We start from the raw sequence: 13,988 nt of genomic DNA on the forward strand, positions 1-13,988 counted from the left end.
AGTAATTTTAAGCTTGGGAATAACTGTAAGCACAAAGGATATCTATCAGATGATCTTATTGGTGTAAGGTGGGGCTTATGTGAACAGTAGCAGACAGCAAATGATCAGAGTAAATGCTCCTGTCGTCCAGCAATTAACTGATTTAAATTCTGAAAAACATGCTGAAGTGACTCCATGATTTAAAAAAAAAAAACCCAGAAAAAGTATTGTGCATATTTACAGTACAGTTTTCAAAATCGTAGATTAAATGGAAGGATTTGGACTACGATAGTTAATTAAGAAAATCCAAACTCTTACAGAAAACTACTAGATCCCCACAGTTTATTCTATGAGAGCAGCATTTATTGTGTTCTGTACTGTGTTCCCTTGTGAATTTATTCCTAGAAATCATAAGGTATCAAAAACTACATGGGTTGTGGAGTTTGGTGTTGAACAGGGATATTGCGCTGGTACACTGTTTCTCACCACCATCCTTTTGCCTGGGGAGGACAGCCAGTAGTTTTATATATGTTTACTGTTGTCAGAGGCATTAAAATCGGGGACCTCTTAGGTGGGCCACCTCTCCCTAAGTAGAGAATACTTTGAAACTACCTTATAAAAAGTACGATTGCCCAGGACTAATCAGTGGTCCGACCAACTACGCTGTTTAGGAAACAGCAGTAATGGTGGCAGATACAGCAGTGTGCTAATTATTCTTTATCCTTTCTTTTACAGCTTTAGGAATTTTTTGTGCTGGAAACACTAGTTGTTTAGCATTGTGCGTGCACCTTGTTGCCAGTACATGGAGAGAATGGGGTGAAGCAGCTCGATTCAGGGGATCTAAAAATGCTTTTTTCTGAAGACAAGGCATTCTGTAAAATTAAATAGAATTCTTAGGTGACGCTATCCTCTCAGTTTGTTAAGAACTGTTTCTCCTTTTTAATGGATTACTTTTAAATCCTGTTTAGTAAACGCCACACAGGTGGTGATAAAGGCAGTGATAAAGAATTGGGAAAGTGTGTGAGATGTTCTTAGTTGCTTTCAGGACTGGAGTTACTTAAATTATTTGTTTTCTCATTTATTTTCCCAGGTGATTGAATGGGTTTTGGAGAAGAGTAGTAAGTAGAGGTACTGAATGGCTGCTATTCACACCTTCCTAGAAACTGCAGAGACAGAGCTCTTATGAACATGCACACACTTATCTACAGACCAGAAGGACTTTGGTCAGTGTAATTGTATAGACTCAATTCTCAAGCACATTAGCATATATTGAAACTTTTTATACTGAAAGTTTTTAATTTTTTAAAAATATTGAAATGAAAAAAGGTTTTATTTTATATGCATATTTATTATGTTTCATTGTTAAAAGGAATATAGCCTGACTTGGTTTGATAAAGCTATGTATGTTTTTCAACCCAGATATTTGGTTTTTATGCGAATAAAAAACCCACCAGATTTAATTTTAATAACAAAAGTAGTTATTTTGCCCTTTTGTGCGAAGACTTCTATTCTGCGTGTTACTATTTGCTGTTGTATAAATAGCTGTTTACAGTGTAGACCATTGACATTTTATAGAACAATTCAGAACAGTTCCTATTCTGCAGGTGAAAGCAAACATAATTAGAATGGGTCACAATTATCTCTGTGTTGTAGTGTAAGAAAAAAAGACAAAGCATGGCTTTTGAAATTTGATGCAAGGTCCCATTAAAGAAGGGATCATTGTTTTACAAGCTGGATTTCTGGTATATTTTCACGTGTACTCTTTGTAACAATCCTTAGAACTCTGTTATGAATTGTCTCTGAGATTTCTTTTCATAGGGGAGGAGAAAATGAAAGTGATAGTAGTGATGATGATTGAGAGAGCTGTGAAAAAGCTGGCCTACTGTGATGAAATGTAATGGAAAGAAGAATTTTTACCTGAGTTGCAAGCACAGTAAAATACTAAAGTAGGCCCAAGACTGATTAAGTCTCAATCATGTACTTGGTTTGTACTAGTGTAATTATTCAGGTTAGTATTTTGTAGAGATGAGGATTTCCTACCAAAACAAATATATTTTACAACTTTCAGTGCAAGGATTTCCTATTCTTCATATAAACCAACATGATTAAAATTGATCAGGATGCAGTGTTATTGTTTACTATATTCTCCTGGAAGGAAAATGGATTAAGCAATAGTAATATAAACAGAATGTAAGATTATGAAAAAGTAATTGAACTAAACTATGTGTAGGTTAGACTTAATACTGTGAAATCTACACATTCTCTAAAGAGTCTTTGTGATTTTTGTGACATTTATTCTTTGCTTAATTCTATTTCATGTAAAGTCAAGCCCCAAGGAGGTTTTTCATGTCTAACAGGATCTAGCATTTAACTCTTCTGCTCCTTTGTTCCAATGTTTTATTGTTCTCCTGAACTCTACAAGACTTTTTATATGTGGGTGTGTACTTGCTTAACTCTGAGGGTCAATGTAAAGCTACGTAGCTGTTTCACCATAACCCTAACCCTAACCTAGTGTATGTACACATCTATGTTGGAGCAAGATTACGTTTATCTGTAAAATGCCATGCATACACAGCATCCAGGTTTAATAACTTAAAGGGTTTTACTGATTTGGTGAAATAGAAACACAATGAAGGTAGGTAATTAAAAAATTATTTAATAAGTTAATGCATGAAATTTCTCCAATGCATTAAGTACTGTGTATGGCTCACATTTCTTTGTATTCAAGACAGAAATTGCTTCTTCATGATTGTATGAATACTATTAGAACCAAACATTTTAAAATACATAAACACGTATAATGTGTTAAAATACTTTGCTGCTAAAACAAGAAATTAATCAAGGTATTCATCTTCCTTAACATCCAATATTGAATAAAGAAAGTCAAAATCTACTTCCAAATATAGAGAGAAAAGCCTTAAATTATAATCTTGTCTCTTCAGCCTGAATGCTGACACTATTGTCTAAATACTAAAGCAAGCCACTGGAAGTTTCATTTCGTACTTAATTTGGGGGGTATTTATATACTTGTAATTATATTTTTAAAAGTAGCTAAATTATGTGTAAGTTGATAAAAGTACAGAAACTACATTTTGTAAAATATCTGTGGCTTGCTGCCATGAGCAAAGAAAATCTCTTTCAGGGAAGTAATTTACAATCTTTAACTGTTTTCCTTAATGAAAAACTATCTGTGTGTATCTGTAGAAGGGCTTCTATAAAAAGGTGGGGTTTAAAATTATTTTTTATTATTTTCTCATTCCTCCCTTACCTCTCTATGGTGTCCATCTCTATGGTGCCCTGGATTTAGATACTTAACTACCTTATTTCATAAGTAGAACCCAATGGTTATTGTTTTAATTAATTCTGTAGATTCAAAGGCTGGCCTGAAATAGTCAGAAGGAAAGCAGTTAGGGAAACATAAACATTTTGATGTATTGTTTGTTTGCGTGATTCCCAGGGCTGAACTAATACAGTGCTGCCCATGTCTCGTTTGCACTTTGTTATTATGTTGGCGTTTTACTTTAGGGTAAGTGATTGCTAGTTTATTATCATGGCTTAATATCACTGCACTCAGTCTGAGCTGTGGTAATTGTCATTGCATGCTCTTAAACTACAAAAAAGCATACAAAATAATTTGACCTGGGCTAGTGTAATAGTGCTAAACCAAATTGTTACCTGTCATAGTTCAAAAAGCCCACACTAAGAGCTCCCACAGCTCAGCTAACATGTTGTAACTTAAGTCATACAGAATGTAATGTCACTCTTTGTCTCTGACCTTCAAATTATTTTCTTTTTTGTGGCTGGTGAACTCAAAATCCAATCTGCCCTATGCATACTTTACTGAAGTAAATGTATTGGTGCTTGCTTTCATTTTTTGCAAGTCAGGATATAAGTCATATTCACCAATATACAGTTATGGTTATCCTATAATCCACGTTATGCAAGACTGGGGTAAGAAACACTGATGTGGCTGTGGTTACTTGGTGAGATGATTATTCTGGTATTACAGCAATTGCATGATGGCTATCACTAGGCTGCAGCAGAACTTAACTTGTCTACAAATGCTTTTTTCAAAAGTCACAAATTCTCCAGTTCTCCCCTGCGAGTTGTTTTCTAATGCCTCTAGCACAGAAATTCTGATGAAGAAAATCAAGCTAATCCTATGTGAAAAAAGTTGCTGTTAAGTTCACAAGAGGTTTTATCTTTATTACTTAAATAGTTAATGTTTTTCCTGTCATGCTTTTAAACTAGATTTTGCCTTGGCTAATCTAGGAGTTCACCTCTATCCAGTAGGCTGAGTTTCTCAAAGTTTTGGTCGTGTGTTACCAATACCTGTTCTTTAACATCAAAGTCACCACAGAATTCAAGAGTGTCCAGTTTAGATGTAACTCCCACTTTATAGTAACAGTATATACACTAATAGTGTGTGCATACATGTAGTAATATATACTATAGTAATAGTATGTGTATATATATAGTAAATAGGCCCAGTAAATAGCTTGTTATATACCTGCCAGTTTGGCTCTTATGAAAAACAAGATAAGTTTAAAGATCAGTGATAGCCTAACAATCTGGAGCACAGCATCTGTTTAGGCTCCAATTCTGCTTTGACTTCCAATTAACTTTTAAACATGGGTTAAGAGGACATTGAGAATCCTTGCAGATGGAAATCAGATCAACCAGTACTTCAAATCAGCTGAGCTTCTGAATGGGAAGAGCTGGATAGAACATGCTGCTGTGTCCTGTGGGAAGAAGGAACACTCACCTTCCGCAGAAAGGGAAAACACTCGTTTTGTTATTTGGAAAAGACTGATTCTAACGATGGTCATGGTAGTGATTTACTTGGTAGTGCATAAAGAGTTGTGTTCTGATTTATAAAGTACCTCACAAGAGATGCTAGTTCCACTTAAAGAGCAAAGCTGTTGGAAACAACAGGATGCTTACCTGAACACCATCAGTTCATCTTTATTTTTTTTTAACAAACACTTCGTATCACATTTTTCCAGTAACACATATGTTCCAATATGTATCTGAGTCTTTCTAATGGTGAAGCTGCTATACAGACTTTCTGATCAGACCATTCAATTTACAGTCAGTATTTTGTGAAAAGAATGAAACTCTAGTATACCCCTTTTTAGGATTTCCATGAGGCTGGTCTGCCATACCTTGGGTCAGACTGAAAGAACAGACTGCAGTTAGCTTTTTGATTTGGGCCACTATCTTAAGAATTAAAGTAGAAGGGAAGAAAACTAGCGTGTGTTTTTTTTTTTTTTCTCTCTAAACTGTTCACAAGAACTAAGCAGGGCACATGTTGGCATCACTCCTTGAATGCAGAAGCTTGAGCAGAAGTTGCTGTTCTGTTTTTTTATGACTTTCATAACTGCTCAGTTAAATGTAAGCAACAGAGAAAGCATCGTAACCAGCAGGTAAGCCTGAACGACTTGCCCAGAACATCCTTTTGGGCTTTCAGTAAATGCCAGACAGCAGAAAAAATGCTGTGTACTTATGCATTCAGCCTGTCATCAACAGCACCACTATCACATGAACACTGAGCTAGCTTGATAGAAAGCACCAACACGCCATTGACAGTGCATTAGTACTTTTCTAAAATTTTATTTTAAAAGTCGTTCCGTCAATATGGTGAATAGTTCTCTCAAGTAACTGAAGTCATAACAGAATGAGAGGTTTAAAATGTATTTTTCCCCAGCCCAAAACCAAAGGACATCCTTCCAAACAGCTTGTTTGGGTACAAAGTAAGCTCACCTCACAAAAATCCAATAAATGATTTTATTAAATATTTTTTTTCCTCTAAAATATAAATATTCACTATACTCTTACAAATGTGGAGTAGGTCTGTATTTCATTTGTCTATCCCATCCAAATATGAATCAGTCCAAAATCTGAAAATGAAGAAATAGCATCTGTAATTATCATTATTTTTTCTATAAATATATATAATAGGAATTTTCTTTGCAAACGGTTCAGTTATTCACTTATACTTCATATAGTACTGAGCACCTTAGATTACATATTGTGTCATTTAATTGTTGGTACTAATATAGGAATTTGTAATATTTACAATGCACATACTTGTTAAGTATAACATTCCAGTGATTTGTAAGTGTTAAAGGAATAAGGAAATAGTGCAGTATAGTTTACACATGTATTTAACCTACCCCACAGTATGCAAGTTTTCACTTTAACCTCGGGAACTTTTATAGGAGCCTGCGTCCAGATTTTTAAGTTACACTTTGGAACAGCAATGCGAGTGTCCTGAATCACTTTTCAGAAACTTCACACAATGGTTTACTTGATGATGTGATGTGAGTTCAAAGACCCAGTCCCCCAGTGTACCGATGGCTCTCAGCTTCTCCTAGAAGTTCCAAGCCAAAGGAGACGCAGGCAACTGCCACAGAATGTTATGTGAATGGCAGCAGTCACTAAAAGAGAAATGTCCATTTGGAAATTATTGTAAGTTATGTAACCTGCTATCTCCTACCTTGTGAATTTACACGAGGAATTAATTTTTAAGTGCAAGTACCATGACAGTAAAAACAAAGTTCACAGCTAGGTGAATCCTCTCCCAGGCTTGCTTTTGACTGGTGGGAGGTGCTGGGAGTGAGGCTGCTCTTCCAAATGGCAATTTAGCTATTGTTTTTCAATAATAATTTTCAATATTTGCAAATTCAGCACATCATCTTAGTTTTTTAATTGGTTTCAATAAGATATTTATGGAAACCACCACAAACTAATTCTGTGAATAAACAGCATGACTTAAGCTCAACACTCAAGACAGCTTAAAAACAACGTGGAACCCAACTGTGTTTTTAATTTTCCTCTTTGCCAGCTCAGTCACATTAAGTTGAAATGTGTGCTTTCTCAAGAATAAAAGGAAGCCTTGAGTATGACAAGCAAACTTCTACAAACTTTGGATTTATTACTTTCTGTACAGTTCCTGTCCTTCAAAGTGTGTCTTATTTTAGGGCAAAACTCTAAAAGCAAACAAAAAACCACCCCTCTATGAAGCAGCTGTTTACAAAGTAAGGGCAACATAAATGCCATCCATGTTCTGCTTCCTTCTGTTCCCACCCAACCACATTAAGCCAATTTAGCAGTTCCAGGTGTGTGTATGAGCCCTGACAAGGACGGTCAGCATTCCTGCCTGTGGCCTGCTTTGTGCCCAATGTAACTGTTAGCAAGGCCAAAACTCAGTGATCCAAATGTTTTGACTTGAAACTGTCATCTGTGGTGCAAAACAGGAACTAGTAAGTTATGGGTACAGAGGTGAACATCTTATGTTTCACCAGCAAGGAATAAATCTGGATTTGCCAAGTCATGCTCACAGGAGCAGTTTCTTCCCTATTAAGGCTTTTCTGGCAGTGCAGCTCATGTTCCTGCCCCGGTGTTTCCTCACTGTTGTGGAGCTGCTTGAGTAACTTAGAAAACTAAAAAAAAAAATAATCCAGTCTTCCTCCTTCCTCACATTTCTTCTGTCAAGACCGTGCAACCAGCCTCAAGCAGAGCTAAAGGGGTGATGCAGTTGGGGTAAAAAGGACAGGAAGCTCAGCACAGCTTTCTGTTGAAAAACTGCTGTGGAACCATGCTGGCAGAAGCTTAGGTCACACTTCAGGGTGAATCCAGGTAACTTGATGCTCCTACCTGTGCCCCACTGACAGCTGGCTCTCAGTACATCACTCTAGCTAGTCTTGCTTTGGGTCCATCGCTAGGAATGTATGCAAGATGTCTTCATCATTTAATCTGAAAGTGCCCCTCTGCAGAGACCCTCCAGCTGTTCACTGCCCACAGCTGTATTGCTTTAGAGCATCCTACTCGAAGGTGCCTATCTAGATGCTCTGCTGTGTATCCAAGCAACAGGTTCTGACAGTTCCCCAAAAGAAATAACTGCTGTTAAGTTGTGCGCAGGTTAGCACAGAAAAAATATTGTACATTTAGATGGTGGAACGATCTTGTTTGGAGAACTACTCAAACCACCTTGAGCTTGCATCACAGCCAACACCCACTCTTGTCTGCTTAGCCCTTTACTTATTTTATATAAACAAGTACATTAAAATAGGCACAATTTATGATTCTGAAACATTTACACGTATGGTACTACACACTTTTACTGTCTGCTATGGGATTTTAAAATCCCATTATTTACAGTGAAATTCACTGGTTTCCTTGTCGTGCCACTTCTTTAGCTGATGAAAATAAAACTTCAGCCTTGGAAGACTGCAGAAATGACCAGGGCCCAGTACTGAACCCCAAGCTAGCTGGAACGGGTTGCTGATGTTGATTGTACTTCAGATTAGCATGGTCGCTCCATCTTTCTTTGAAGAAACAGATGTATCCCACTTATGCTACCAAGCCAAGTCTTGTGATCTTTGCTGACAGGAAGGAATGAATGATGAACACAATTGGTTTTGGACAGGAATGAAGGTCCAGTTGCTGAAAGTACAGAAAGAAATCAAGTTGAGAATGATTAGATGAGATTACAGCTCAAATAAGGCAACCATTTATGGAGTACTTGATTAACTGCTGCCTTGTATTTTCAACAGACTTCTATTAATAACAACCCTTTATTACAACACAGTGTCTTGTCTTTGCATACAACTGCAAATATTTAGGTTACTACAAGTAATAAGCATCTTGAGAGCAGATGAGATGCTGGTGTGTCTGGGCTTCCATCCACCTGGGTAAGCAGCAGAGAACCGAGTGAGATGCTTCAAACAGTTTTCCAAAAGATTGAACATCTTTTCAGGTTCTGTTTCTGACCAGGGATGGTGATGGGACTGCTGTGTCCAGTACCCAGTGCATCCACTGTTGGTCACAGCTGAAGCCAGGACACCGCACCTTCAGCTGATGCTGCATGGTGGCTCCTCTGCTCACACAGCCAGCAGTGAGACTGAACTGAGACTTTTTTTACAATAGTCATGGTTCAGATGATCTCACCACAGGCTTGCTAAGCATGACAGACTTGTCAGTGTGGACAGCAAGTTAAACAGTAGGTTCACATCAAAACAAACCAGATGTGCCTCTCTAACAGTCACATATCAACTTTATTGAGAGCTAGTAACAAATTCCCTTCTGAAAGCCTGACAATAAGCAGTTCACAGAGTATATGTTGTCAAAGGTGATGTGCAGAATTAAGCACCCAACATGCTCAGGAGCTGCTGAAAAAATCTGGCACAAAAGACCATGTTTACATGCATAATTTATGGTATCTAAACTGCTCATAAAGAATAAGCACCTTAGTTTGAGGCACTGTGACAGCTAACTTAAGAGGCCTAAGCAGACAGTTTGCGCTATACTTGTAGTCTTAAATTTCTTTCAGCAGCTAGATGTTCAAAAATGTCTAAAACAGCTTGTTGTCATAACATAATGTCCCTATGTTTATGTTGGAATTAACAATATCTCTCATAGGTTCTTCCACCTGCAGCCACTTAAAAAGAGAAATGAATACATACAAAAATTCTAACATCTGGCTATTTAGATATAATTTGTTCTTAAATGTAAGAAATCTTTCATCCCTCTTTTGCATGGTTTTACCATTTTGTCTCTCTTTTTAGTTTATCTCCTTTTAAAGCATAGCATAGCATAGCATAGCATAGCATAGCATAGAATAGAATAGGAACAGAACAGAACAGAATAGGAGATATTTCAGTTGGAAGGTACCTACAGTGATCATCTCGTCCAATTTCCAGTAGTGCTCTTCGCTCCCACAGCCTAAAAAACTACCAAAGAGGTGGTCACATGCCTCCCTTTGCTAAACAGAGTACTTACAATTTCTCCATCCTTTCCTCCAAAGTCTAAATAAAGCATCCTTATCCCATCGTCTGAGGACATTTTCAGTTTTTCATAGGGATACTGTGCAATTGTCTTAGAGAAGGCACCATCTTGCGGTTCAGTTGTAAGAGAGAATCCATGTTCGTAATGGATGGTCAAACGGCACTCCTGGCTTTTATATGTGCAAGCTGAAGAAGGAAATAAAATTTAGTCTGTAACGTTCCTAAAAGCAACAAATTCCATTTGGCTGCAGATATCTGCATTTCACATTTGATATCATTTGATCTTGTGGAAACTAACCTTCCCTAAAACTGGGCTAATCATGCTCTAACTGTAAACCTGCAGATTTGGAAAAACAATGGAAATCTTTCTGCTGTGTAAGGTCCAAGCAAGGTTTGTTAGTTATGGTGTAAACACACAGACTAACATTGTGCTCGGCAATAGCAGTACTGATGTCAGTCCTTTTGGGTATTCACTGCATTCTTTATGTTGCAGCATACATCCACATGCTGACTCAAAACCAATCTACTGAAGTTTAAGAAGGCTCAGGCTGGCATTTCCTCCTTCCAAACCTTGACAAAGTCACAGCTACTCTTCTTACATCTGACAGACACAGCCCAAATCAATAAACATGGTGCACAATGCATGAGAAAATTAGACACTGTAAAGGGTTTCCCTAAACTATTTTGACAAAGATGAAGATGCTCCTGAGTCCTCATTAGTGTTGTGGTAATTGAAAAAGGGCTCAGATAATTGTATATAATAGTTACTGCAGCAGAAAGTCTGCATTTTCCCGTCAGCTCAGAAACACCGGATATGATCCAAATTAAAAAATGAAGAGTTTAGGTACCCACATCCCATATTCTTTTCCACCACTTCCCTGTGAACAATTTTGCCAAGAAGGGTCCTTGGCACTGGGATAAAAGCACTGTGATAAAAAAGGGGGTAACGTCCTCCTCCTGCTTTAGGAAAGAAAGGCATCCATATCATTGGGCTGACAAGATGGACATGCCCTCGACGTGGTTCCCACATCAGAGGTGACTGCAAAGCAGCCTGAGCACTCTTCGAGGCCGAGGGCCTGGCAGCCTGCGGGCAGGCGTCCCCATGCTCAGCAGCACGTGGCTGTGTCTGACAGCTTCACAGAATCAGAGCTGCCCTTTGTTGTGGAGGCATTTTGCTTTGACTCTTGCTCTCACATTTTTAGGCAATGAGTGGAGATAACATTCAACTTTAATAGCCCACCAACTGTAGGGCTAGAGGGGGAAGGACTCCCAAATCCTGGGGGCACTCAAGAGAAAGGCACAGCCTCAGAGCCCCAGAGCTACCCCAGGCTACCAGCTACCCAGGTGAACAGGGCATCACTCCAGAGCATCTGTGGCTGATTACTTCTATTCCAGTTGATTCTGCATGTACAGAAGTGCTGAGAAGTGACACTCTGATGTTCAGGAAGGGAACTGATTAGCCATCAAAATATGGCTATTGGACTAGTTTGTATTTTTTAACTCTTCTCAACTGCACAGAGCTGGGTGAATAAATGACCAATTCATGCTTGTGAATGTGCCTGTTCTCCTCTGCCTCCTCCCTCTGCAAGAGAAACTCCTGCCAGGCTCTCAGGAGTCTCCTGAATCTCAGAAAAATGCCCTCTTCTGTGGGTTTCTGGACAAACCTCTGACAATCACTCCTTCATGACACACAGACCTATATGGCTGACTACTGACTTGTGTCTGAAACAACATGCTGAAAACGAGGCCAAAAGTCGGAATGACAGCAACTGTGTCACTGGCCACAGGTACCACACCACATGGGACTGGCTCAGAAACCATGGGGACGGTATTTTAAACATACAGAACCCTAAGTATGCACATTTTTAAAAAATTAATCACCTCTAGCAGAAGGGAGCTTGAACTACCCACAAGTGTTATGAGGAGGTATGGAGACATTGCACTGCAGGTGTTACTCACATGTGGTGATTTCCGTGATGAGCTCCGCAGAATTGTGGCAGCCCTGCACTACGCTCCTCGTCCACAGTGAGAGGTCTCGGCTAGTCTCCGTCCTGAACAGATGGGTTTCAATCCCTTGCCTTGTACCAGTACGGGTGGCAAAAGACAGATCTACCCCTGACTGAGGTGAGCCTTTTCCTGGGCCAGAATGGACCAACCTGCAAATGGATTTGAAAGAACAACAGTGGATTATAACACTCACACAGCACATTGTGCCAAAATCCCTACCTGAGCATAGCTCAGCTCTGTACATTCCTAAATGCATGTGGTTGGGAGCTCGAGAACTTGCATCTCCTCTGTATTTGAGCCTAAAGTGACTCCTTGTTTCACTCAGAAGAGTGAATGTCCAAGGCTTCGAGTACAGAAGCAGCCAGACATGCAGGTGATGACAGAGACGTCCCAAAATTTTCTAATGAATTGTTTTGGATGAGGAACCGAGAGAAATCACTGACTGGTCTGTGGTGATGTGGTTTGGTCCACAGATACAAGTGCTTGCTCAGATACAGCAGCTGAATCCAACTCTCACTGTCAAACAGCATTTGTCATAAAGCTTAAACACCTGCAGACAAACTCAGTGATAAATGCTGTTGGATAAAGTTAAGAAGTTCCATAAAATACACTGATGCCAAAGTACTGTCTGGTGCATACTTTTCACATAAGGAACCCATAAAATGCAAAATGTTGCAGCTACTTGTAATCTGAAATTCTCTCACATTTTGCTTCAATTAACATTATTTTGCCTGGCATCAACAGCTTCTCCTGTGACAAGGAAAGGTTTGTTCATCTGGACAAGCACTAATTGCAGGGAATATTTTTGAGTGAGAAAATCAACACCTCATAATATTTAATTCTTCTCTAAGACTGTCCTGTTGGGTGTTTATTTTTTTTTCCCTGCAGAACGGTGCAGGACAGTGAATACAGAATTAACTCAGGGACATGACACTGATTCAGAGGAGCTCATCACTCTTTGAGATCCAGAGACTAACCCTCAGAGGGAGTCACAAAATGAAATGCTTCTGAAAAGCTCATTTCTGTGTCTCCTGTTTCCTTTTATATAGGCCAACAAAATACTTCATATGAGACTATAAAGTATGTAGCATGGTAGTAGAATACTTGTGCTGAAGGATAAAACATTAGATTATACTAATCATCTACTGAATGTTAATTCACCCTCAAATTATTGTTTTGCATCTGGAAGAATAGCTGCTTGCTAGCTGACACTAGAAGTATGCCATCAAACAGAGATGTTTTAATAGGAACAAAAAAGCAGAAAGGAAAGAAAAAGCACAACATTAGCTTTTCAGTTATTGAAACAGTAACCATAGGGCATCTGAAATTTTCCCCAATTCCCTGGCAGTCCCTGCAGACGTTTAGGATCTGCTCTGTGCCTAACAGATGCATCCATTCCTCTTTCATACCCCACTAGAAGGTTTGCAAGATTTTTTTCATGCTCAGGTTCACTTTCTTTGGATTTTGAGCATCCGCCTTGATTTCATGGTCCCAGGAAGTCCTGGGAAGTGAGATGCAGAGTATCCCAGTCAGAGCTGCCCTGTCCTGTGTCTGAGCAGGAAAGCTTCTTCCGCAGAGGCACCACCACTCTCCTCAATGCTTTTCTGCCTCTAGAAGGGCTGTGTTAAAGCCCAGCTCAGCTTTGATACTTAAGGCCTCCTAACTGCACCCTAGGCAGATTTTTGCAGTCAGGGAATCAGCAGCGAACAGCCCCAAAACTTTAATTCACTTTCATGTGGTGTGAGGAGGTGCAAACTATGAGGGGAAGTTGCACCTTGACAATTAAGGCAGGAGACAGGGAACTGAAATCTCTGGTGACTTCTGCTGTTGCCTGTCCCCTGTCAGTCACCCCAGTGCAGGCACGGCCACCCCTCTCATGCTGCCTTCTGCTGCCAGGCACGACTGCAGGAAAGCAGCCTGGAAAAATCACATCAAGTTTGCCATTAAAAATAAAACTATTCCAGCCTCTCCCTGGGTCATCTCTTCTCCTTTATACAGTGCTCATCAGCAGTGATAAAAATTGTTTTCTAATACCTGTGATATTGAATACGTGACAGACAGATGGTTCCAATGTTTTAATTCCATTCAAATCCACTCCCCCTCTCCCCTACATCTTTATGCTTTATCCATAGTACTGTCATTGCAGGTTTTTCAGCACATGGATAGAATGAAGATGTACTTTACAAATTAAAATATGTGGACATATCCAACATG

At 39.2% G+C, this 13,988-nt stretch overlaps 2 protein-coding genes across 3 annotated transcripts in view; one reads left to right on the forward strand and one right to left on the reverse strand.

Moving 5' to 3' along the window:
• Window positions 1-7,426, forward strand: part of MTBP (MDM2 binding protein) — a 36,352-nt gene extending 28,926 nt beyond the window's left edge. Inside the window, exon 22 of the mRNA XM_026841517.1 lies at window positions 1,070-7,426. Coding sequence (XP_026697318.1) covers window positions 1,070-1,105 — 36 coding nt within the window. The 3' untranslated portion in view covers window positions 1,106-7,426. The remainder of the gene's footprint in view (window positions 1-1,069) is intronic.
• Window positions 4,948-13,988, reverse strand: part of SNTB1 (syntrophin beta 1) — a 59,458-nt gene continuing 50,417 nt past the window's right edge. For both annotated transcript variants that reach the window (XM_026842281.1, XM_026842280.1), the window contains exons 5-7: window positions 11,727-11,923; window positions 9,763-9,953; window positions 4,948-8,427 (exon numbers count right to left, since the gene is read on the reverse strand). In XM_026842281.1, the coding sequence (XP_026698082.1) occupies window positions 8,335-8,427; window positions 9,763-9,953; window positions 11,727-11,923 (481 nt within the window). In that variant the 3' untranslated portion in view covers window positions 4,948-8,334. The remainder of the gene's footprint in view (window positions 8,428-9,762; window positions 9,954-11,726; window positions 11,924-13,988) is intronic.

The sequence above is a fragment of the Athene cunicularia genome, assembly GCF_003259725.1.
Source record: "Athene cunicularia isolate RWA chromosome 2 unlocalized genomic scaffold, athCun1 chr2_part1, whole genome shotgun sequence".
Lineage (NCBI taxonomy): Eukaryota > Metazoa > Chordata > Aves > Strigiformes > Strigidae > Athene > Athene cunicularia.